This window comes from Chrysoperla carnea, chromosome 3 (assembly GCF_905475395.1).
Source record: "Chrysoperla carnea chromosome 3, inChrCarn1.1, whole genome shotgun sequence".
Lineage (NCBI taxonomy): Eukaryota > Metazoa > Arthropoda > Insecta > Neuroptera > Chrysopidae > Chrysoperla > Chrysoperla carnea.
The window spans coordinates 62,437,903-62,465,018 of NC_058339.1; the positions used below are offsets into that span (position 1 = coordinate 62,437,903).

The window sequence follows — 27,116 nt, forward strand, 5'->3', positions numbered from 1 at the left end:
ATTATCATAGATGTACAAATTTTCTTTAATAAATATTGACTAGCTTAAAAACCAATTACAATGTATAATCAGATGAAATTTTACTTTAATAAAAGAATATTCTAATCTCATCAAACAATTTAAAGTTTATTAAAATATAACAAGAAGTCATGACTTAAGCAATTGTTATAATAGTGATTCAACTATCAAATATCGTATAAGATGAAAAATAATTCTCTTTAATCATAAAAAGATTATTGATAGTTAAAATTATAAGGTGTGTTTTATAAAATTTATCATTTCAAATAATATGATCATCATTATTTGCTTAATTAACATAATTTAATAGTGTAAGTAATTGTTTTTCATTTTGTAATCAAATAGAAATTACAATACTTGTCGTAAAATAATAATTAACAAGTGTTTTCTAAAATATAATTAGTTGCATGATTCATTTTTAAAACTAAATAGATATATTATTTAAACTAATTTTAAAAGTATTTTTAAATAATTTTTTTCCAATATTTCAAATTGTTTTACTGGGTTTTTGTCAGAATTTCTTAAGAATAATAACATACACATTTCCAGACTCCTGTGGCGATTTTTATAATAAATTATTAAATGCATTTGTAATAATGATTTTGAGTATTGTTCATTTTGATTAAGTTCCCAATTTACTCATGGTTTTATAATTTAAATTTTTTTTAAGTAAGGCGAGTGAGACTTACAGTGGGGTCACAAACCTTACTGCAGAAATAAATCATGATAACAATAGCTCAAACAACTTAGTTGAAAGTAGCCAATCACGTACCGATCCTTAACTGTACAATCGACGATTAATTCGTAAACTAAAGAATCAGTAATAAAAAAAAAATTGTACTTTTTTTGGCGATTAAATGTGAAAAAAGAAATAAATTAATCGCTTAAGTTTGTTATAATATTTTGACATTTTTCTTTAGCTGTTGGAATGCATATCATTATTATTTTTCCAAAATTAAATTTTGTACACTTTTTAAATTATGAACATTTCATTATTTGATAAGTTCATTACAACAATGTTTGATTTAAAGGCTCAAAATTTTTTTATAGGCTGACTTTTACTCAAAGAATATGTGGTTAAAATTTCAGCATACGTATCCGTGCAAATTTTTAAGAAAAAAGTTATTGAAAATCGATATACAATACATTGGTTCTTATGGATTAATATAAAAAAACGACATATTTTGAAAGTTTTTGATAATTTTCACTTGGAATGAATGAAAACAGATTTTAAAAAACTTTTTAATCGAAAGTAACTAATAAGCAATGGCATAGAAAAGAAAAAAACCAAGTGTCTCCGTCCATATAAGGGATGTAAGATCAGGGTAGATTTAGGATTGAAATTATTTTTATTTTATTTTCAACTTTGATGATGAATTATATTATATCTTCATGAATGTAGAAGAAAAATAATAATACAGTTTTTCGTTATGTGCCTTGGTTTTCAAAATATCGAAAGCTAAATAATTAATTATAATTTTCAATTTACAATATTTTGAAAATTACGCCAGATATGAAACATTTTATTCTTACTTTTCCTTTTATATCGTCAAGTTATAATACAATTTATCATCAAAATTGAAAATATATATTTTTTAAATTCAGCCCCCACTACAGTGCTAATACATCCTTAATGAAATATTTTTAAGCAATTGTAGAAGTTATCTTTATATTTTAGTACCAAGTACCATGATTCCTTAATAGTATCAATACAGAGTTACCTACCATTTAGAAAATTCCCAACATTTAAATTTCTATACGAAACATAAAAAAGATAGCCTTAAGGAGGGTGACTCGCCAGTAATAGAAAAAAATAAATTAGTAGATAATGATTCGAATTTTTAGTATGTTATAGTTAACGAAATATATTATTGTATAAAACAAAAATTTGGGTATCTTACCGTTCAATTAAGAGAGTTTTTATTAATTAAAAATACACTAAATGAGGATGGTATGTTATTTAGTGTATTTTTAATTAATAAAAACTCTCTTAATTGAACGGTAAGATAACCAAATTTTTGTTTTATACAATAATATATTTCGTGAACTATAACATACTTAAAATTCGGATCCTTATCTACTAATTTATTTTTTCTATTCCGAGGGACCTTCCTTAATATACTGAAAAAACACGTATGTTTTCTACTTACACTTTTATTTCAGTGTTTTACTACGGAAGCCTGAATGTCTCACTGTCAATTTATGAGAAAGTGGCGCTGCACTAGCTTATTTTTTAAATGTGTACTACCCACAAGTATAAAACCAACATTTAAAAAAGACACTAGTTCACTTTCAACAAGTGCACTTATGACTTGTGGCATTATGGAAACAAAACCATTTTGAAGATGTCAGTCGGTGATGAATATCCTTAAATTAGACACCACCGAAACTGTCTGGAATTATTAAAAATTTATGTTCGGATTTACTAATGTAGCGCTACTTTCTCATAAATTGACAGTGATACATTCAGGCTTCCGTATTTTACACCGAACTAATTGATTTTTGTAAATAATAAATTTTAAAACAAAACCAATTTGTAATAAATAATAATGTTTTTTTACACATGTAAAGTCACATGTATGTACGTAAGTATATTACGATAAATACCTACCTATAAAATATTGAAAAGAAATAATGAAAAATAAAAATAAAACCTATATTACTCTTTTACCCTTGAATTTATAAACAATATAATAATAATATGTTTTATTAAAAATATTAACTAAAATTAAAATAAATATTTATTTTTTTTTTAATTTATTGTTAAAAAATATTATGAACAAATAAATTAAGTAGCATAATAATGTACTAACACGAAATTTAGCTCAAAATAATATTGAATTATATTATTTCTTTAGAAAACAAATTCTCTTATAAATTATAAAATTGTGAGATTTAATTATTCAAACAATTTTTAAGAACAATTATAATTGAGGAAGTTTATTGAATATTTTTTGGTAGTTGAATATTATTGAATAGATACTACAATGGTCGTATTGGAGCATGAAATTTAAAGTAGAAAAATCCTTTCAAATTTTTAAATCCGAATTACCCCTAATGAAATCGAGTTTCGATAATTATCATTCTTAATTTTGAGAATTTCGAGGAATTTCAAATTTCGTAGATATTTTAACATTAACAAGTGAAAACAAACAATTGACTGAGTTAATTGTTGAAATACCATTTACAGACAGTATTGATTACACTGTCACATTACACATACATACATGTCAAGCAGATATAACTGATATTCCCATATAATACATACTATACAATTTGCGCTCTCACGAGTAAACAGTGATGTTTACGAAAAATGTTTTTACATTTAAGCTTTTGTTCTATCTCTAACGGTTTACAAGTTGGGTCCTACGGACCTGAGACCCAATAAACCTGTCTTGGTCATTTACGAACTCGACCTCACTTTTTACGCCCTGAGCACGCCATAAAAATTTCAGCTTGATATCTTTTTTCGTTTTTGAGGTAATCGTGTTCACAGACGGACGGACAACCGTAAATGGGATAATTAAGTGATTTTATGAATACCTATAGTAAAATTTTGTTCGTAGCATCAATATTTTAAAGCGTTACAAACATGGGACTAAACTTGTATATCTTGATGTATATTACATATATACATGGTATGAAAATGTAAAATATTGTTAAGCCAGCAATGTTGAAAATTCAACAACTTAATCGAAGGATTTTTTTTAATTTTAATTTAAAATAAAGCATATAAGTTTTTAGAAATTAGAAATTTTCGAGAGTTTTGATACCCATTCTTGGTTACCTTTTTTAAAATACATATCTGTAGGTAAAAGTAAAAACTATTTTGCATCAAATTATCAAATTTGATAATTAATTTTGATGATTCATAAGAGCATTTTTATTTTGTAAATCCCATTTTTGTAAACACACATAAAGGTAATGGAAACCTGTAATTTAATTAACTTGAAATCCAAATTTTCGTCCTTTGTGGATATGATTTTTGTAATTTATTTAACCACAATGTTAAAGAATTCTCATAATTTTATCTCTTAGATATATCTTAAATATCTCTGAAAACTATCAGAATTCAGATAATTCTCAAATATCTTAAAACGGTGTTTTCGTGAGATTTCCAGATATTTTCTTTATGAACAAGACATAGATATATATTTTATACAGCATATTGTTGTATGGGAATATATTTAACTCCCGGCGAAAAGAGGAGTATTATAAGTTTAACGTATGTGTGTGTCTGAGTGTCTGTCTGCGACATCGTACCTCCGAAACGAATGAACCGATTTTGCTTCTTTTTTTTTTAAAGGTAATTTGATTGAGAGTGTTTTTGCTATGTTTCAATTGGGAGTTTATGATTCCGTAGCCGATAACAACTAAAGAAGAGATGTTGTTCTTTAAACTCTCGATGAAAAAACCTTTATAAAAAATGAAAATTGGTTGATCCGTGTAGGAGCTACGATACCACAAACGAATCGAACAAACCTGATTTAATGTCGAAGGAATCTTTATATTTTTATTTAAAATTTTACTAACCATTTTTTGTTATCTGGTGTGTACATAATGAATATTGCAATGTTTCAAATCAAAGTTGGCAAATTAAATAAACGATTCTTATAATTTTGATGGCATTCATGAATGAATGACCTGCATATAGCGAGTCATGTGATTCCAATTTTAATTTTTTTTAAACGCTTAAAATCGGGGTTATAATATATTTTACATTTTTAAATAATTTTATTTTTATGTAATTATTTAAAAATAATACTTCCAATATTTTGTGAAAAAAAAGTGATTAAAGACCTTCAAAAAAAAAAAAAAAAAAATATACACACTTCATTAACAATGCAAACACCTTTTTATATATTTAATAATATATGGGTAATATTGTTCGTGAATTTTCTTAGAATAAATGATATAGGCAATATCTAAAAATAAAAATTTTGGTCTGAATGCCACACAACCTCTGTACATAGGCTAAAAATTAGTTTTAAAGTGGGACATTTGAGCGTTCTTGCTAGGAAAAGTTGGCGTACTCAATTTTTCGTTTCTAGGATTTCTTCAGTTAAAAAAAGTATATTACACCACAAGGGCAGAAAGTTGAGATTCTTGTACTGCTCAATATTATTATGGCAATCGCATCATTACAGGAAACTCAAACTTTCTGCCCGTGTGGTGAACACTATTTTCCTTTATTTTCGGCCGAAAGTACGTACTTGCTGCTTTTTTTAGGAGGCTGAAAGTCTCACATTTATTCTTTGATACCTTCGCATAAATGCCGGACTTTCTGCCTCTCAACAGAAGCAGCAAATACGAATTTTCGGCCGTGGATAAAGAAAAATTCTTTTTTGTTGCATTTTTGTATTTTTTAATGTGTTTTAAATACACTCAAAAAAATATAAAGCAATATTCATATTATTTTTGAAGTTAAACAAAAAATTTTTATCTTGATATTTAACGTGGGTAATAATTAACACTTCTAAAAAACTAAAAGCGAAGCAGCAATTTGCGGAACAGGAAGTATATTGACTGAATAATTACCAAATTTTATATTGTAAAACCTAAAAAACTTTAAACGGTTCCCACGATGCTAAAAATACTATTTGACCTATTGACTTAAATCTTTATGCAAATATTTGAAAATAGCTGAACCCAGTCACTATAACTTGTCCAAAATCTATCCAAAAAAAAATTTTTTTTCTTTCAATTTCACAAAAACATATGCAGTTTTTTTAATTTTGACATTTTGGGGCTAGTAGATGATATTACTACCAGAATTTTTTATTTATTTTTTGTTTAAGACCACTGAATTCGGTACGAGAATGGGAACTTCGGACTTTAGATGTGTTTTTAATCGAAAAACTAAAAACAAAGAAATTTTGTATACGCTTTAATATTTGCATAATATTATATAATATTTTTTATTGAGAGCTGTTAGATGAGAAATACTTATTCTAATCATTTTGCGTAAAATAAATTGCTTATTACGATACCGCAAATCTAAAAAAATAACAAGTTATTATAGCAGTAGTAAGTTAAAAATGTAGGAGACAATTATTTTTCGAAAAACTTCAAAATTTAAGGATGTCGATCTTCCGTACTTGGGAGCATACAACGTATAAAATGCATAAAAATGGTATTTTTTGAACCGTAAGCTTAAAAAATAAAAAATTAGATGAAAATTTATCCCTTTATCCGGCGGAGAACATTACTTAAATATTAAAAATGTATAGAGGAAAAAATAAATGTTAATTTATTAACCAATAAACTCAAATTATTAATTAATTAATTTTCTTTAATAAATAAGTGGCAAAACCTTTTTATACGCCGAATAATAAATTACAAACGTATCTACGAGTACGAAGTCAATCAATAATATTTATTTATTATGATTAATTACATAAGTACTAAGTGTTCCAAAATTTAGGATATATCATAAAGTTTGAATTGGAAATTATTGGGCCCGATAACTCAAAAACGAAAAGAGATATATAGCTGAAATTTTTATAGTATGCATAGGACGTAAAAAGTGAGGTCAAGTTCGTAAATGAGAACATAGATCAATTGGGTCTTTAGCCCGTAGAACCCATCTTGTAAGCCGTTAGAGATAGAATAAAAATTTGTAAAAATGTTCCTTATAAAAAAACAACTTTTGCTTGAAATATTTTTTCGTAAACATCACTGTTTACCCGTGAGAGCGCAAATTAGGTTAGAACAAATATAGTATGTAGATATAACATGTATTGTATTGTATCAAATATATATGTATGTGTTTGTATATTACTATGTACACTGGGGAAGTGAGGAAAAAGATTTTCTTATTACCTCGCGTAGAAAGTGACTATTTTTCTTTACTTACATAGCGTAAAAAAACAAAGGATTACGCAATTCTACACTCTTTATACATGGTATTTCAAAAATTAACTCAGTTAATTGTTTGTTTTCACTTGTTTATAACTGAATTTCTTACCTGCCTACCAGTTCTGACAAAATTAAGATACTTCTCGAAGTAGTAGTTATAATTATTTTTCCTCCGTTTCTCTGACATATACGTCTTTAACAGAGACCACTCACATCATTTTTTGTTTATCTTTATTTATTTAACTAGCCATATATGCAATTAAATTTATAATGTGGGTGGAGTCGGTAAATCCGTTCTTATCCAAGCGACCTTAGTGTGATCAATTTTACGGCACCATTAATTATAATTGGTGACAACTGTCGCTGCCTGAATTCGAGCCCGCAACCTATGTCTAAGTAGACAAACGGTTAACGTTTTTTACGCTTTAAACCGCTCGGTTACTTAGCCTGTATCGTATTGACTAGAAAATGTTCTGAATCATACTGTACACACTTTTAATATTTAATGAAACCGAAAATTTAATGTTTTACTAATGAACTTCAATTAATACTTTTTTTCTATTTTCAGCAATTTAAAGTACACATGCTTGTACAATTTCGTTATTTGGATACACGTTTGGCATACAGTAAGAAATCACCAAAACGTTCACAAATTATTGGTGAATCATTATTACGTGATAAAATATGGGTTCCACATGTATTTATGACAAATGAAAAAGATAGTTATTTAATGGGAAGTGAAGCGAAAGATGTATTGGTTCGTATTTCGCCAATTGGTGAAGTTACTTTCTCTACACGTATTAGTGCATCACTGTATTGTTGGATGAATTTACAAAAGTTTCCATTTGATGAACAAGATTGCAATATTCGATTTGAGAGCTGTAAGTTTTTGCTTTTTTTTTTGGGGCAGTCGAACTACTTTTTCCCGTTATCAACACACACTTGAATATTGTTGAAATACACAAAGTTAAATTATTATTTATATCCAAATCAATTTTGTTTCCTTAACTGAAGGGTATTCCCAAAAAATCACGTTTTGTTAAGTTTATCTTTAAATCGCATTATGTATTCTCGTTAATGCTCTGTATAAGCAGGTTAATTTTTCAATACCCCTTTCTGTGTTAAATATATAGATTTGAGCTGTTAAAGTTTGCGATCTCAACACATAAATCTTAGATTGAACTGTTCTTAAAGGTGTACTTTATTAAGGGTTAGTTTCTTAAGATTAATTTGGAAAACTAATATTCAGTAGTTAAAAACATGACAAAAATTTTCCTATAAAGAAAACGGCACTCGTTTTTCCATAAAATATATTTAAAATGATAAAATTAATTACGTTTGTGTTATTTCTTCTATAAGTCATTTTCTTTAAATCTTTAGGCATCAATATTTCAAAAACTATGGTAGATATATATCGAAAAATTAACCTCATAATTTTCGTCTAATTTCTCTAAGTTTCTTTAACAGAATCCACTCTCAAAAATATTTCCATATACACTTTTTTTTGCGAACCTCTTTAAGAAAGCAATTCCAACCTTGCAAAATATCAGTACAGTGTATTTAAATTCACCAGATCATAAGGTTCCGTTGCTAAACTTACTGAAATAAAATACATTGAATAACCTGAAATAGATTACAATAACTTGAAATAGAACCCAGATATTTACGATTATACCGACCAATATTTTTTTTGCTTTCAGGGACCTATAATACAACTGATTTGAAACTACATTGGGAAAAAGATGTTCCTGTTTCCTTAGGAAATCAATTACATTTAACTGAATTTTCATTAACACGATATTGGACGAATAGTTCAGAAGTAAAAGCAACGCAAATGATTCACCTTCATGGAGCTTTTGGTATGTACCTAAATCACATTTGTCCATTAAATAAATAAGGAATATTCATGATTTTATCGCAATATTATCGCATAAATACAAGTTGATAATAGTAATTACGTTCATCTGTTAATTAATTGACTCGCAAATCAAAATAAAGATAATTTTATTGCAAATACGGTGGTATATGTTTGTTCACGAAATATCGGTCAAAAAATAAAGTTCTAAATATACCTAAGCTCTCCTAGTTTTGATATTTTTATTAAAAGCAGTCTTGGCCATATTTTTTAGGGAACCCATTACAGGGATGCTTGTTAATATTTTACATTTCAAAAAAATGACTTTCATTCGGTAAACAGATTCTAGTGATGGTCCGCCCTAATTCGGATCTAGTGCTATTTGCCAACATATAATTTAAGTTGTTTGTTTCTCTACAGTATTGTTAAAAGTTTTGGTTTATTGCACGGTACATACATATAAACCAAATACATGTTTTACAATACCACGCAACTACAAAAATGTATAATATATTGTGTGCAAGTGCTGCTTATAAATTGCATAGTATAGATATGTGTTCATCAAATGATGGATCTACGATGAATTCATAATTAAACTAAATTTTGTTTTTATATCATCGACAACCTTATATTTTTATGGTATTATTATAAACTACAAGATTGTCGAAATATTTTAGATAGTTTTTTATCACATAAATCATAAATCATAAAAAGCCCGATGACCTACGAATTTTTTGTGATTTTTGGAAACTTTATTAATCAAAAAATGTATTTATAAAGTTTTATTGAAATCCTTAGTATCATACACTCCTTGTATACTCCTTAAAAATAAGAAATATTCGAAAAAAATAATACACGGTAGGACGATGAATAATGTAAACCGATTAAAATTTCATATGTTTTATTGCAATAAAATATTGAAAATCGATATAAATATTAATTTTTCATATAAATAATAATAAAAATTTAATAAATTCTTTTTTTTTTATTCTTCTTTTTAAAATAAATTATTAATTTAAGATAAAATATTTAATTTATTTCTAGTTGGAAATTATAGCCGAATAACATTTACATTTCATTTAAAACGTGAAATTGGTTTTTATCTGTTGGATTATTTTATACCATCAATGATGATTGTCGCAATTTCGTGGGTTACTTTTTGGATTCAAGCTGATAATTCAGCACCACGTGTTACACTAGGTAAGCAATTTAATATGGATGTTTTTGGTAATTCTAATCTGGACACAAAAATAATTCATAAATATATTGAACCAAAAAATAAAAAAAAAAGCGTAAAAAATGTTATTAATTTATAAATATAGTAAAATGATATCTTAGATACTACTCATTCAATCGTGAAAACGATCCGAAATATGTTTATCCTGGATCAAAATTACTCTAGAAAATGGTTTTTATCGAAATTGGATACCAAAAGATTCATCAGATTATTTCTATGAAAAAAATTGAGAAAATAGCCAAAAAAACTTTCGTTATTCGAAATTTGATTTTGTGTCAAAGAACAAGTTTGTGAATTGTAGAAATTGATTTTTTTCGTTTGAATCTATTATCGATTGTAGAAATTGATTTAAGATATCACCCCATGTATACAACTTTAGTCCACATTTCAAAAACTACTCATTCAGGCCTGAAAAGGAACCGATTTATTCTGTATCGACATTAAACTAGAAAATGATTTTTATTCAAATCAAAGAATAAAAGTTTAAAACGGGTTCATTTAACGATTGGGATGATCTCAGACGTCTCCCAAAATCCTATACGAAAAGCGTCTATTTCGAAGCAATTTGGATATATCTTGAAAAATACTCATTAATCGCCAAGTGAGCTTGGTTTTTATGTTTTTAAAAATTTGAGATTCTATCGATAATATATGTTATATACCAATCATTTGAAATAATTATACATTTTTTATCTATTTTAGGAACAAGTACATTACTATCGTTTATAACATTGGCATCATCTCAGGGAAAAAATTTACCGAGGGTGTCTTATATCAAAGCAAGTGAAATATGGTTTTTAGGTTGTACAGGATTCATTTTTGGATCGTTAGTTGAATTTGCATTTGTGAATACTATATGGCGACAGAAGTAAGTACTTATTTATTTTATTATTTAAAATTGGGGTTAAATTTATAGGCCAAGTGTCAGTGACCATTTTGGCTAGGTAAAAAAATTAAAAAGGCATAAGACACAACTACAAATTACACTTTTCTTTCTATTATTAAATAAAATTTTTATTAGAATTATTAAAAAATATATTTTAATTAATCTATTTTGAGATTGTGACGCTATCGAAAGTTTTCGGAACCCCCCTAGAAGAAAACATTTTTACGAATTTTTCCAAACTAATATGTTTTAAGCTCACCCTAACGAAGCCGTGGAGGTACGAAGTTTCCCTCTGTTTGCAATCATTTATGAAAAGTGCCTTGTATTGCAGTCTAATATTATAGAATGCAGTTAATGATAGATAAGTTTTGAACTGAAAGTAAAATTTGCTGTCTCGTCAAATGCGTGGATGTCAAAAAATTGATAAAAATTTATTTAAAAAAAATATTCTCTTTATTCCAGACAAAATATCGAATTAAAAAAAGTAAATAGTAAATATATATTAAAATCAACATTAACACCGAAATTACATCGGAAAGAATTACAAAAATTTGGTAGTAATTCAAGTAATTTACACAAATCACATTCATGTTCGAGTCTACAAAATGAAATAAATAATGCTAATAATAGTTACAACAATTATTTAACTGTTCACGTAAGTTAATCGTTTTTCTGAATAAATTACTCCTACCGTTACAAGACTTAGGAAAAAGGAAGGTAAAACGGCCCAACGAGTAAAACGGACCAGGCAATTATAACTTCTAAATTAATTGTGTCATCTATTTGTTTCTTAGACCTACTGAGCCACTGCGTTCGGTTAGCATACCCAAAGTTGTAATTCATTGCCACAGGCTATTATCGAGGTAAATTTAGAGTTTTGATGTAAAAAAGGAAATTTAGATTAGCCTTCACTTTCATTATGTTTTTTATAATGCTTTTCAAATTTTTAATTTATCTTGCTGGCCTCTTGAAAGACAAAATGGACCGGGCAAAACAGATCATACGGTTTTCATTAAAGAAAAAAGAAAATCCTATCTAACAAAAAATCGAAGATGCTGAATGTTTATATATTGCACAAGCGAAGGGTGGGTGCGATAAATAATTAACACTTTCTGAGCCTATTGTAAATTAACCCATTCGCTGGCATCTAAGTAATGATGATGATAGTTATAATGTTCACAAGCACAAAAAGGTACCGAAAGACGATCTCGCTTTACCATGATTTGGGGGTAGAGCCGGTGCCCAAATCAAGCCGGGGGGCGGAGTCGATTTTAAGGATATTGAAAAGTTTCTTCAATAAACGAGTTAATTTTTTTTCAATTGATTTTTCTTTAAGTGTGCCGTTCTTCCTTCCTTTCCCCTACTTCCAAAGATTATTTAACTCAAAATTATTTTCTTTACAGAACTTTCCAAGTCGGACCAACGTACCAATAATAACGACACAAAGTGTTGATGATCTAGTTACTGATTCAAATGATTCCAAAGATTCAATTGCAATCGACATTGACAATATTACAGGTCAAGCTACGCACACAAATCCATTTGCTGGTTGGACAACAATGACACCACAAGAAATTGCTCAGTGGATTGACAAGCGGTCTCAATTAATGTTTCCTTGTGCATTTTTGGTATTTAATTTGTTGTACTGGTCATTTGTTTACGTACTTTAAAGGTACTCAATTGAATACTTTGATATAAAATCAAAATAAATTTTCCGCTGCAGGAAATTATCAAATTTATCCACTGTGATATTATGGGTATACATATTTATCCATACTTCCATTATATATGTTTGTAAATTTTGATTTTAAAAGCAATTTGATCAAAATTATCTATTTCGGGCAATTAGTGTAGCCCTTGCGCTTGTTCTGCAATGAATTCAAATCCACGAAATAAATGGATTTAATTCACGTTGGAAAGAATAATGAAGAAAGAAGGCAGAAAATTGTATTGAAAAATATCAACTATAAATTTTGAAAATAGGTTTAAGTTTATAATTATAATCGTTTATTATTCTTTTGTGGCCAAAATAAGATAATAAGACATCAAAAAATTCGACCATTATTTGTTTTACAAATTCAATTTGTTGAATAACGAAAAATACCAGTGCATATATTATGATTCAACTATGCTTCTAAACCCTCCCATTAGTCGTAGACGCGGGAGACTACTTTCTGTAGGAAAGAATGTGCTGGGCAAACTACCTTTCTTGCGAAGAAGACTTTTGGACCAAAGTAACCAGACCGGAGAATGTAGACACATAACATGTCATTATTTTTAGAAAAGGAGTTACTGTTTTTCTGCCACTATCCCACAGTTGACTCGGGCGCTTTTTTTGTCTTCGTAACTTCGTAAATCTACTTGAGGCCCTCCAAGAGAGCTTTTGACCAAAGATTTATTTGCTGCATTCTTCTTTTCTTCTATTTGTACACTTTTTATTTGGTTTCGTAAATTTACATCATAATAATACATGGGCATACCTAGAGTGTGGTCCACGTATTTTGGAATACTTACCCGACAGTTGCCACCCCTGCCTTCGATTCGATACGACCATGGAATCATATACAAACGATTGTGTATTAGAAACAATCTTCGTTGTTATAAAAATCTTAGTCAGAGCCCGTATTCGCAATATTAATGCTCAATACTTATTCGCAGCCCCTAAAAAGATTCTATTCTAAACGATAATTCAAACTACGGCAATATTTATGAGATCTTCAGAGGCGGACTTACATTTTTTCCACCCAGGCACCACGGTTGACTCAGGCGTGGATTTAGAACGAAACTTTGTATAAACGGCATAAACTTTACGGTCAAAAGTCAAAATAATTTTATTTCCCCTGTTACACTGCCGTCCCTACGCTATGGCGATGATGGCGTAGGTCATAGTCCGTCTCCGAAGATCTTCCAGAAGAAGAAAATCGATACTACAGTATTAACAATAAGTGGCATAAAAGAAGTGAGTAATACTCGATATGTTGTTTTCGATAGTAGTAGAAATATTAAACCATAAAACTTTAAAACAATTTATTTACAAAACCAAAAATCTTTACATTCCAAGTTTATAAAAATGCGTAAACTGTTTAAAATTGCATCAATAAAACCAGTGTTTGATAACTAAATAATTCTAATTAAAAATATTTTACAAAAATAAATTAAAATTGAACATTATATATTATTGTTTATTATAAATATTCCATTTTGTACTTAACAAAGTTTGAAATAATTCTAATTAGGTACTTTCTATACAAATTTTTAATACAAAAAAATCAATTTACATTATATACAAAATGTTAATACTTTTTTTTTTTTAAATAATTATTATAGGAAAAATCATAAAATTGTATTATTAATTTTTAAATAGTTTTAAGTATTTTATTTTTTTAAATTGTGATTAGTACCAAAGATCTGAAATTATTTAAAATTATGTTGCATTTAATTTAATATTCTTGTTTACTTCGAATTTAGTATTGATTGATTGTAGATATGTGTATATACGTGTATTGACTGACTGACAGTACACGGCCATGATTTTTTTAAATTACTCCTTTTTTAATATAAAACGAAATGAATATTGAACAATTTTCATAGTTTAAAATTTGGAGGTCGGTTATTAATTGAGAAACGCACTTCTGACACTGCAAAGCAGATATGATCAGAATGCAATCATATAGGATTTCCAAAGATTTTATCTCACTTCAAAGGGCTTCAAATGTATAAGCATAAGCACTTATTCATCACTACATCAGAATTGAGAAAATCATTTAGCTTTGCGATAACAATAACCTTTACCTTATAATGAAATTTACAAAATTTAAAAAATCCCCGGCAAATTTTACTGGTACGGAACTCTAAACTCACACATGAAACATATCTAAGAATACTCTCCATTAAATTACCTTTTTCCTTAGAGCCTTCTCCAAACTAAACCGATTTTGATGATCAACACCTAATTTTTAGTTATTCCGGGTACGGAACCCTAAACTGGCACTTGAAACGTAGCTAAAAACACTCTCCATTAAATTACCTTTCAAAAGAAACAAAAAATTGAAAATCGATTCACCCGTTTAGGCGCTACGATGCCACAGACAGACAGACGCACACACACACATAGCCGTCAAACTTAAAACTTTTTTTGGTTCGGGGGTTAAAAATAGAACTACGATAACAGCCTTAAACAGGATTTCAGCGTTGAATAAACAGATGTATATTACGAAATCATAGTAACTTACAATAATACTGTTTAAATAAATGTTTGAATGATATTCCTAATGATAAATAGACCACTCAATGGTCTTATGACTGCCATATTGACTGCATGACGCCGTTATTCATAATAGTTATTTCGTAATAGTTAATTGTGATTTTCCCATTTAAAGAAAACTTATTCCATAACAAAACGTATCGGCATATCAAAATACTAGTTAATTTTATTTCTTTTAGGCTGTTATGCACAAATTTTTGATTGACGTGAAACTTTATAATTTTTTAAGAATCCTCTTAGGTAGAAAAAAATATTATAAAGAAAATTGGTTTTCCAGATAAGAAAGATTAAAGTTACAATTAAATTTCAAACACTGTGATTATACCCTTAACTCAATCGATTTTAAATTTGGATATGTTATAGGTATTCATATTCTAGCTGCCCTGGGTATTTTAATTTTTTGAAAATCCTGTTAATTTCCCCAATTTTTATTTTTCACACTCAGGTATAGTGGAATAAGAAAAATTTCTATAGTCCCAGGTCAGGTAAAAATAGTCTCCCATTAAAATGGAGAAAGAAAAATTGCAAAATTTACTTTCTTTTGAGAGTACAAAAATAACAACCTTAACATAAACCATTTTTATCAAAAATACTTACTATTTTTAGTTTATCGCGTATTAAAATTATTATTAGAGATTAAAAAGTAAATTCTCTCTTAATATCACCATTGTATGATAAATAATTACATATCTTCAATCAATTAAAATCAATTATGTAATATAATTTTAAATAAAATAAAAATATTCCTAATTTATAATTTCATACAATTCCTAATCTTATTACAAACTAGGTTTAGGAAGATATTTTTATTTAAAGCATTTTGGAATAATTTTAACAATTATTAGGTTAAATATGCAATCAATATCAGAAAACAAAAAAACCACACTTAAAATCCGAATATTTTATTTATATTTATTTATATTTATGTTTGGAAAAGAAAAATGTATGTTTAAAAAAAAATTAGAAAAAAATATATAATTATTGTTTGTCGGTGTTTATGCTTTATTATCCAATGTAATTATATCTTGAACACTTGATGTTCGACGCATGTTGTTGTTGAAACCACTGAAAAATACAATATTTTGAAAAATTTAGTTTAAATTGTTTCGGAAACTTGACGTGTATCTGCATTTTACTAAGGATGCTTTTCTATTGTTATGATTCATAAACGGAGATGACTAGCAACTACTTAACGTAAACTTAAAATTACACTATTGCCAAAAATGGATTGATTAATATTAAGTACATGAACATTACGGACATTAAATAGGTGTATACTTGTGGACAATGAAATGCAACACTTTTCTGTACATCAGATATATTTGGTTGAAAAATACACATTAATTCATATATGTTTTAATGCCTCCAAATATATCTGATATACAGCTTTGTTGCAATCTCTGGTTGAAAAACCTCTTTTTAAAACTCGAAATTTTGAAGGGGTCCATTCATTCTGATTCAAAGAATGTTGTTTTATTAATAAAATGGTACTCTACCGGGTGTTAAAAATTCATGAGAAGCAGAAAGGGATATATAAACGATGAAATTCTAAACGTTCTAAATTTTTTCGATTTACATTCTCTAAAAAAATCCGGCTTTGTTAATTTTTATCGTCTTTAATATTGAGAATTTCACATTATGATAGTGAAATTGAAATTTTTATAATGAGCTAACTTTTATAAAATAAAGCTCACTACAATTTATCATTTGACCAATTTTTCTGTAACAATTAGTTTAATATTTACATAAATCAATTTTCTTATAAAATACAAAATTAGAATTTTGCAAGATCCGAAAAATTTCAAATTTCGAACGCATCTACATTAAGCTTAACCAAAAAAATGACTTGAGCATAAATCGTAGTGAATTTTATTTTTTACAACTTATAAAAATTTCAATCCGTTTTGGAATTGAATCCTGTCTCTACCACTTTTCTATAAGCCAACATGAGGATGAAAAGGACTTCGAGTAAACGTGACGTTCCCTGTTTATTTCCAATTAAATTTTTGTCTTAGATTATTCATTTTAATTACAATGGTGGAGTCATATTTGTAGGGAGTTGCAGGAAATGAGGTGTAGCGCGACAAGGAAGGAGGTAACGAGTAGTTTAAAATAAAATGACAAAATTTTGTGTGGCGTATTTTATGGATAGCCCCGCCCTTACGGAAAATTAAATAGAAAGCTATTGTTAAATGAAGGAAGCATTCAAAAAAACTTACAATATCGGTTTTCTTAATTTTGATGGTAAACTATTTGCAGTTGGAATCGGTGGAAATCGAGTTGTGCCACCTCTTGTCGGTGGTGGTACCAATTGTCCCATTAAACGATCTTCAACTGGCGCATTTGTCGCAAAACTCTCATTGAGTGGTGGTAAGGGAGACATTGCATAATCACTATCGGCTGAACTAGGATATGTTCCATCACTATCAGGACTTTTACGTCGTCCGGAAAACAATGAATCCCCATACCTGCTGACAATTATTATAAACTTTATATAATATTTAATGGCCGTTTATTTAATATAAAAGTTTTCACTGACAATAAATAATTGTTTATTTAAATAGACAAAAAATGAAAACAAAGACATTAAATGAAAACTTCGTATTAACATTTTATTTGATATAATCAGTCACGCGAATCAAAATAAATAGAAATTAATATTAAAATTTTGTATAAATATTTAATTCACTGTCATTATTGTTTAATTAATATTTAAGACTAGAGTGATACCCACCCGCTTCGCTGGGTTTATATGTAAAGATTGATAAAGATTGCTCTCGCTTATCTCCTTTCTATAAGACTCGAAATAATGGTAAGGATTGCGTTACAGAGGTAAAATATATGTATGGTTAAATAATTTTTTAAAATCTATAATAGTAATTTTCAATTGAGTATATCAGAGAAGATGGCCGTGAAACATTTTATATCGACTATTTTTACCGAAATCTGTAATTCATGGTAATGTCAAATTTAATTAATTTTTAAATTTTTTTAATTTAATTATTAATATATGTATTTTTATAAATTATATCTCATGTGTTATTCTAATATATCAGCTATGTTGCTGTACAGTTTCTTTAAAAACCATTCGCTAGTTTTAGCGTAAAAGCGTAACAAACAAACAAACAAACATGCTTACTTTGGCATTTATAATATATGTATATAGAGATAGGTAAAATAGTGTTTTGGGATCGAGTCAAATATTAGATTATTATTAAGATAGTTTGGCTGTAAAGCCACTGAAAAATTTGATGAAATTGAAATGTAGTGTTAATCTACGAGTATTTCATTTGTTAAAAATAAATAAAATTTTCAATCGATTGTGAGGCGAGATATTAATAAATAAAGAACACATGCAATGCGATAAAGTATTAAAAAGACATAGTTTCGTCTAAGTATTATGCACGGTAACATCATGTTGTCACAAATAGTGTACGTTTTCTTGACTCCAAAGGTCAAATTTTTCGTTCACGAAACGAAAACGTGGGGCTCATAGTGAAACAATTACAATATTCGTATCTTTTTCCAAGAAAATTTTAGAACGAATTACACAGATCTATCATGAAATCAGGTCATTATTTTAATGCAGTTCTGATTTTCCTTTAATGATTGTATGGTTCATTTGTGCTAAAAATATTGATTTTTGAGAATAATTCGAAGGCTTTATCACTTTTATTTTTTCTCTTAATTTCTTATAATATTCGACATAAGAAAATGCCGGTATTTAAAGTATTCGAGTCAAATCAACCTTATAAACTAAGTTTTACCAAATTCCAAACACAACAAGAATTTAATTTAACTTTTTCAATTTTTACAAAATTGCAAAAAAAAAAAAAATAATAAGTAAATTTTTGTATTTTTGATTTCCATAAAACTTAGTATGTAAGGTAAGGATATTTTGACCCAAAATGTTTACTTTCCAAGGTATCTTCCAAAATCACATATGAATAACTAAGTATATTGCTCGAAACGATTTCAGGCAATATTAGAGGAAATTTGTTTAATAGGTAAATAAATCCTCTAGATGTTCATTATTTTTAATTGCTATAGAAAATTTAAAAAAAATATTTTTTCAAGATTTTATTAAGTGTTTGCAGTAAAGGTAATAATTATTTCTACATTTTTCTATCAATTTTATATAATTTATGAAAAATTTACATATGCAAAACCACAAAATTTTAAAATAGAACGCAGTAAATTAAAAATAGAACAAATTAATTATTCATAATTAGTTTTATTTTAAGTGTAAATATGTGTACAATTATAATATTTCCTCAGAGTGTAAAAATGTGAACTATAGAGTACGTGAGCTGGTAACGTTTTCGACAGCTTATATAAACACGGCTGAATTTCGGATATTCCTTTCCTTATTGAACTTGGGTAAAGATGATGTACGTCTTGCATATGAAAGAGTTTGCATTAATTAACTGAATTTCTGCCAGGCAAATTAAAACTATACATTCTTTAACTATAAACCTAAATCATTATTAAAATTACATACACTAAAATGCTTTAAAAAATTGTTTTGAAAAATCTGGCGCGATTTTAGCAATGCAAGACGTAATTCATTCCTACATTATTTCAACAAGAAATATCTAAAATCCAGTCGACTTAAATCAAATCATAACGTTGCCAGTTCTTATACATAAGTGATATTTAAGGTAGTATAGCAGTATGGAAGTCATACTACGCTATTCAAATCAGCAATAATTTTTACCCGTAATAGCTACTTTTAAGAAATAATTTAGAAAAAAAAACAAAAAAAAAACATTTTAAATGAATTAATTTGACTAGTACTAAGCAGTAACAACTTTCGTTAAATTTTTAAGGTGAAATTACTGATAAATACAATATAAAAAGGTTAAATATGTGATTTCGATGTATTTCAAAATATTTTGAGTAAACACACGTGTTAAATTTAATTACTTTCAATAACAAAAATATAAAATAGTCAACGACAATAGAATATAACGCAAAAAAGAAAAAATGTACGTTATATACTTCCCTAAATTTATTTTCCCTTACATATACAACATTTCTCTTACTTGTATATCTCGCCAGAAGACCCAATTGACCTATGTTGCTCATTTACAAATTCGACCGCACTTTTTACGACCTGAACACGCTATAAAAATTTCAGTCCACAGACAGACAACCGAAAATGGGCATATTAGGTGATTTTATGAATACCAAAATTTTGTTCGTAGTATTAATATTTTTAAGCGTTACAAACTTGGGACCTAACTTAGTATACCTTGATATATTTCATATATATATGGTATAAAAATTGTGCGATAAATACAGATGCCGTTTAAGTGCTGTTTAATACATCAATATGTTTTTCTACTATAGATGAACTGTGCCAATTTTGCATTCATAAACCATTTCCGGTAAAATTGAACAAAGGAAATCATAAGAGCCACTGTATTTTTGCATAAATTTAATTATTTATATCTCTTAAACGGCACAGTCTATTTATATGTCTTAACTAAGGAAACTATGAACTTATGAATAAATATTTAAAAAACTAGTAGTTAACTAGAACTCTCGATACTGCTATACTACCTTAAGTGAATTTATCGTTGTGAAAACTTTCAAAATACAAAATGAATATATGAGTGATTAATTACTAACTACCTAATTTTCTCAAAATTTATTCTAAAATTAATCTTAATAATGCTGTCAAAATTTAAAGGAAATCGTTATCAGTATCGTAGTAGTAGCTGTCTTCAGATCCTGCTGTACTCCTTCAAGGTTACAACGTAGAAAAAAATAAATAAAAGAAAATATTAAATACATTTCTTTCTAAATTTCTTATGAAGGTCAAAAAGCATATAAATTTTTTATAAATATAAATTTTTTCGCGTGCTATTAATCCAATATTTAACTAAAAAAGAATATCTAATGAAGTGTTTATATATTTTTATTTTATATTCATATGTTGGTATGTAATATAATTTTTCGTATAATTTAATCCGTAAACAAAAATTAATGACCCTGTAATATTTGTAAAAAATACGCCGATTTAAACACAGAACTAAATTCCTGATTTAAATTCAAAAGTAATTCCAACCTATCTAAACCTTACCTTATCTAATTAATATCAAATAACCTTTCATTACAGGTAGCCTTAAAATACCTTTACAGTAGCTTTTAACAGGCGATATAGTTCCACACGCTACTTTACGAGTGCACGAGCATGCATTGATTTATTAGTCTCGTTTCTTCGAGGTTATAACTGTTCAATGGGCTATCTTAATTTCGGACAAAAATTCTACTATTGCATCGGTTGGTACGTCAAATATGATTAAATGAACAAAATAAAATGCAATTTTTATTTTTTTATACAACGTGATCATTTAAATTTTTACTGGATTAATAATGTAGAGTCCGTGTGCCAATCTTTTCAAGGAAACCTCATGTTCGAATTTAGGAATTTTGAAACCTTAAGCAGATTAAAAAATTGCTGCACCCTCCTTATATCCCATTTGTCCACACTCTTTTTGAGACCTCATTCATTTTCTTACGTCTACTACGTACACGCTAAATGAATCGTGCATTTAATACAATTATTATTCTTATTATTCTCTACCGTTGACATTTGAGTACAATTCAACGTCCACAGCTTTGCTTGGGGGCACTGGGAGCGTGGCGGAATATCGAAAAAGGGGCAGACCCTTTCAAATCACAGCGTAAGGTCACGTTATCTATTTTTTTTTTCTGTTTCAAATTACTACTAGTTTTTTGCTTTTTCAAACTAATTGTAAGCATAATATCCTGTCTACGATTTAGCTATATCGTTGCCTAGCTTAAATGTACCCCGAAGTGAAAAGATGTATTTCCTTAACATGTTCCCTGAGTTGCGTTTAAACATTGCAATCTTGATAAACTTGAAACTTTCCTGGAGTCTTAAAGTACAAGTCTTTGTAAATTTTCTCAAAACGAAACATTAATGATCATCCATAACTTTTTGGAGATATCATAAAACCTCATCTGCAAAAACGAAACGATTCAATTAACGATATTCACACTTACCCACGTCCAATTGAGGGGAGTCTATCAGTACTTCCAAACCCATAGAAACCAGGGTCCGTATATGTGGATGCGTAAATTTCTTGTTGATACAATTGGTATAGTTCTTGCAAGTCAGGTGGCAAATTTAAACTTCCCTCTGAAAATTATAACCGATATTTTTTAATATTTGTGTACATATTGTTAACGCTTATTATGTATATTTACCTTCCATTATTTGCCGTTGTCGGGTAATAATTGCATCACTAATTTGCCTTTGACGTTCACAACGCAATAAAGCTGTATCGCGACGTTTTAATTCATGCATTCTAGCAATTCGTTCACCTTGCAAAGCCAATTTATCAGCTTCCAATTCATGGACACGACATAGTAACGCCAACAACTCACGTTCATCGTCCGTACTAATACGTGAGGGTAGTTCCTAAAAATTAAAAAGTTCATAATTTGTTTGTTGATATGAAAAACTGAAGCAACTTACATCTTCAAGAGCTACACCGTGCTGTCGACATAATTCCAAATCTTCTTCGACTCTTTGTCGTTCATCATGCCATCTTTCTTGTTCCTTTTCAATTTCAGCTAATTCAGCCCATGCTTGTTGTACAGCTAATTCACCTCCTTCTATTTCACCATCAGACACATATGAATCACCATCATTTGAACCATTTGTACCTGATGAATCACTGGTATTTTGTTGTTTCCTTCTATGGTAAATATGCATTAATTAGTTATAAAGAAATGTTTAAAGGCCGCGAAAGCCATTTGGAGAAAATTGTCTCGAATAATAAAACCGTTCGAATTAGCTGTGATTCCCCGTTCAAAATTTTAAAGAGGTTTAAACTACCAAATTTTATACAAATAACTTTTTATTCATATTTTGATGATTATCATTTAGAGCGTATGAGGTACTATAGTCAAATTCCGGAAAGTGCCCTTTTTCAAATGATTTTAGAAATCCTCCTATATAAATTAATAAATCCAAGCCAATTCAAGTCAATCCAAGTACGCTTCACTGGACGAATTCGACTTTCTTCAAAAATAATTTGCATAATTAGAATAATTGGATATATGAAGCGGAACAATCAATATGCAACACAGAGTATCCTTTCCCCCTTAACCCTCTTACCCATTCCCAATCTATCCTTTTTTCGCATGTTAACTATGACGAAGCTCATCGGGCTGACATACCGTCCTGCAACTTCAGAATTCAATATATAGTATAAGTAATATAAATCTTTTTCACCTCTTTCACCCCATGTCACCTTTCTTTTTTGGGTTGATTTTTGAAAAAAAATGGTCCCCATAGTTAAAGCTTTAGGGTTCAAGATATTTGCATATAAAATTTCATCAAAATCGGTTCGGTGGCTTTGGCCGTGAAAGCCAAGCAGATAGACAAACAAAGTTACTTTCGCATTTATAGTATTAGGAAAGATTCATAGTTAATTTTCATTAACTATGAAAAATGTAATGTAATTACAAAGTTATATAATTATTTATATATGCTACTTAGATTGGTGTAACAACAAGTTCTGTACACAATTACAATATCTGTAATACTTATAATATCTTAAACGTACCTTAAACTTTGTTGTGTTCGAGCTCTGGACGTACTATTTCGATTACTTTTATATAATTTATTATTACGAGACTCCCAATTTGAAATAATCATATGTTGACGTTCTGCATCCATACCCAAACTTAACAATTGTGTATCAATTTCCATTAAACGCCGACGTAATTTCATTTGTTCTTTAAAAGTTTCCACGATTTGTTCACGTAACATTTTAATCTCGTTACTTCGTTGTGATGCTGAAATACGTTCAGCTTGCCCAGAACGTGGTCGATCCTCTTGCATTTTTGTTTTCAAACGTGATATCTCATTACGTAATTCATTAATAACAGTTTGATACTGTGTTATATGATAGCCAACATTCATAATATTTTGCTCCGATTTTGTAGAGATTTTATTGGCGCGATCTGCATATATTAGTGTGTTACGTGATTCCTCACGCGATGCCGCAGCTGGTGACACATGTGCAATCATAACTGTACGACAATTTCCACTGAGTGCATCTTTTAGTAATCGTGTTAATTTTGAATCGCGAAAATTAACATAACGTGCTCCGCCCGATAAAGCATTAATACAATTGCCTAAAGCGAGAAGGGAACGATTGATATGAGCACCTTCTTGTAACCGCTTGCCCCGATTCTTTGTTTTATTTGCTCGTTCTGACCCAGCTAAATCAATCATAAATAAACGTCCTTGACGTACGCTTGTATGCAAACGACCACCATTATTGCTGGCCGTTTGTTGATAGTTCGCTGGAATTGTTTGTTTTACTGTTACACTGACTAATGCATGGCTTCGAGACGATGTTTTATTTACGGCTGTAGGCTCAACTGTACGCGATTTATTTGCTTTTAGTAAAAGTTCCAAAACCTAAATTAAAAATGAAAGAATTACTTAATGACTGTACATTTCTTTTATGTATATCGATAGTTTATACAGGGTGATTCAAGTTACGCTATTTCTCAATAAACTTAGCAGGAAAACGTCTTTTTCTTGATAAGGATTGTTTTTATAGCGAAAATAGGGTACAAATTTTGGCAGAAAAGAGATAATATCCTTTTTATTAAAGTTCCCACATCTAGAAATTGAAACTTTCTCGGCTATGTTTGTATTGAAAAATCGACATTAGTCTAACGTCATATACCATTTGATGAATTCATCTATTATTATAACTGGGACAGCATATATGACCCTTAATATCAGATCCTATTAATGTGAATGAAGTTTTTCGACTTTTGTGTTTAATGGCGATATTTGGGGTCTGACACATATGTTCTAAGAAAACCGGTAACATCATATTACGTAAAAAAGGATAGAACAATGTTTTATTTTAGAATTTAAATAATCTTATTTCGCCTTATTCAAACTTCTTGCTATTTTTTGTCACTACTCGTTCCTACGTGGTTAAAAAACTGAATATTGTTATTTAATTTTGAAAATATTTGCAATAAATATGACGTTTCGAAGGTCAAAAATAAGAATAATAAAGGAAAGAAAATAAGAATAATTATTTGACATAAATTAAAAATATGTAATTTTCAATTTTTGTTTTTTTGTTATTCTATGGTGTAAATTAAAAAACCCAATACTTAGTATATGGCACCCCCTTAATCATATATGATTTAAAAAAAACTATACATTTTTCTGTTAACAAATTTTTTCTATTTATCATAATTTTATCTAGATGCGATCATTCTGGGATACCCTGTAAATAGTCTTATTAATAAATCATAAACAAATTTGATAGATCTTACTTCTTCCGTAGACGTTGTTGATAATTCCGTTAAACCAGTAACTTGTATATTCTTTCCTTTAGAATCTTCACGTAGTTCTAAATACCCTGAACTTGGCTTTAGAAGGTCACGAATTTGTTCATTATAAATTTCCATACATGATATCGTAACCTTTAAAATATACATTCAAATCAGATAAATATTTAATGTTATTAAGGGTCAGTTAGTAGATATTATTTATTACAAAGAAAAACTATACGATGTTAAATATATAGAAAAGTGTTACATTGTTAACGCATTGTAAATAAATGTTAATTCGACTTTCATGGAGCCGGTGTGAACAGGCGCGGATCTAGAAATTTTTTTGGGGGGGGGGGGGGTGGTCGTAGGATTTTTGTCATTTTTGTTTTTCAATAAAATAACAAAAAAACCAAATAAACAAAGATTTTTTTTTGTTTTTCGGTTTGTAAAATATTGATTAAGCTCTTTTTTTTGAAATGCGGGCTGTTTTGGGGGGGTCATGACCCATGTGACCCCCCCCCCTTAGATCCGCGCCTGGGTGTGAAAAGCTTCCAAATGGGCAAAATTATTTGATTATTTCGATGAATCTATTAAATTTTTTTATTAATGCATTTTGACTTCCTGGATACGATTTTATTGGGGAGAAGTTCGATCAAATTTTCGTTTAATTAAAAATATAAACATACTTTTTTTTAAGTAGCCTAATATTCACAAGTTTTTGGAAGTGTAGATTGTTGTCTACTTAATTTTTGTTTACTTGAAAGGTCTGAAAAACTTGTGAGATTTCGATTTTTGTCGATTCTCAGAAACTAATATATTCATCATCAAGAAAACCCAATTTCTGTACTTTTTGGGCAAAATTACCTTAGATCAAAAAATTTTCCATTTTTTTTAAATACACAAAAATTAAGGTCAATTTACGATTTGGAATGCAGTTTTTGAAATATTGCGTAAATTGCTTTACAAAATCGTCAAACAAAATTAATTTCAAAATTTTGTTTAATGGCCTGAAGAAAATGCTTAGCATTATCGCCCCACGTATTCCATTTTAACTGATATTTTGAAAGTATATACAAAATATCCTAAAAGAGAGACGTTATTTTATTCTGGCTACGCGATTTTCGATTACATAATGAATTGCTCTGATTAGTACTCATCCAATACTCATTGATTGTGATACAAATAGTCTATTCTTAATTACTGCTTTCACGATTTTGTCTTTGTCATTTCTATGTGAAATATATAGGATTGACTAAGACAAATCGAGGTAAGCAGCATGTCGGCTTGTATTTAGGAACAGACTTATATTTTACCCAATAAACTTTTAGTCATATTTTCAAAGATAAATGAATTATCTTGAAAATAGTTACGTAAGCTGGAGATATTTAATATACATCTCATGTACAGTTAAAGATGTTACAAAAAAGGAAAACGAAAGAAACCGCTTGCAATTTGTTAAAGCATCATTAGTAACAAATCAAATATCATTAATAACACATGAGTTAATGGTGGAAATGTTTCTATTTTTTAATAAACAATAAATTGTTAATTCAATGGAACGATTAATGTTAATGTTAACTAACAAAATTAATAAATAGGCTGCATGAATTACGTATACGTTATACAATATAAATGTACGTTAGTT

At 28.6% G+C, this 27,116-nt stretch overlaps 2 protein-coding genes across 3 annotated transcripts in view; one reads left to right on the plus strand and one right to left on the minus strand.

Moving 5' to 3' along the window:
• The window catches only part of LOC123296166 (pH-sensitive chloride channel 2-like), a 35,600-nt gene extending 21,646 nt beyond the window's left edge, over positions 1-13,954 (plus strand). Inside the window, exons 4-9 of the mRNA XM_044877628.1 lie at positions 7,445-7,757; positions 8,577-8,735; positions 9,776-9,931; positions 10,671-10,836; positions 11,317-11,509; positions 12,258-13,954. Coding sequence (XP_044733563.1) covers positions 7,445-7,757; positions 8,577-8,735; positions 9,776-9,931; positions 10,671-10,836; positions 11,317-11,509; positions 12,258-12,524 — 1,254 coding nt within the window. The 3' untranslated portion in view covers positions 12,525-13,954. The remainder of the gene's footprint in view (positions 1-7,444; positions 7,758-8,576; positions 8,736-9,775; positions 9,932-10,670; positions 10,837-11,316; positions 11,510-12,257) is intronic.
• Positions 13,955-16,105: 2,151 nt separating this feature from the next.
• Positions 16,106-27,116, minus strand: part of LOC123295291 (kinesin-like protein KIF19) — a 50,132-nt gene continuing 39,121 nt past the window's right edge. Inside the window, exons 4-10 of one of the 2 annotated variants that reach the window (XM_044876583.1) lie at positions 25,472-25,621; positions 23,725-24,587; positions 22,629-22,851; positions 22,358-22,571; positions 22,154-22,289; positions 17,338-17,586; positions 16,106-16,183 (exon numbers count right to left, since the gene is read on the minus strand). In XM_044876583.1, the coding sequence (XP_044732518.1) occupies positions 16,114-16,183; positions 17,338-17,586; positions 22,154-22,289; positions 22,358-22,571; positions 22,629-22,851; positions 23,725-24,587; positions 25,472-25,621 (1,905 nt within the window). In that variant the 3' untranslated portion in view covers positions 16,106-16,113. Of the gene's footprint in view, positions 16,184-17,337; positions 17,590-22,153; positions 22,290-22,357; positions 22,572-22,628; positions 22,852-23,724; positions 24,588-25,471; positions 25,622-27,116 lie in introns of both variants that reach the window. The other variant, XM_044876582.1, reaches the window with a different exon arrangement.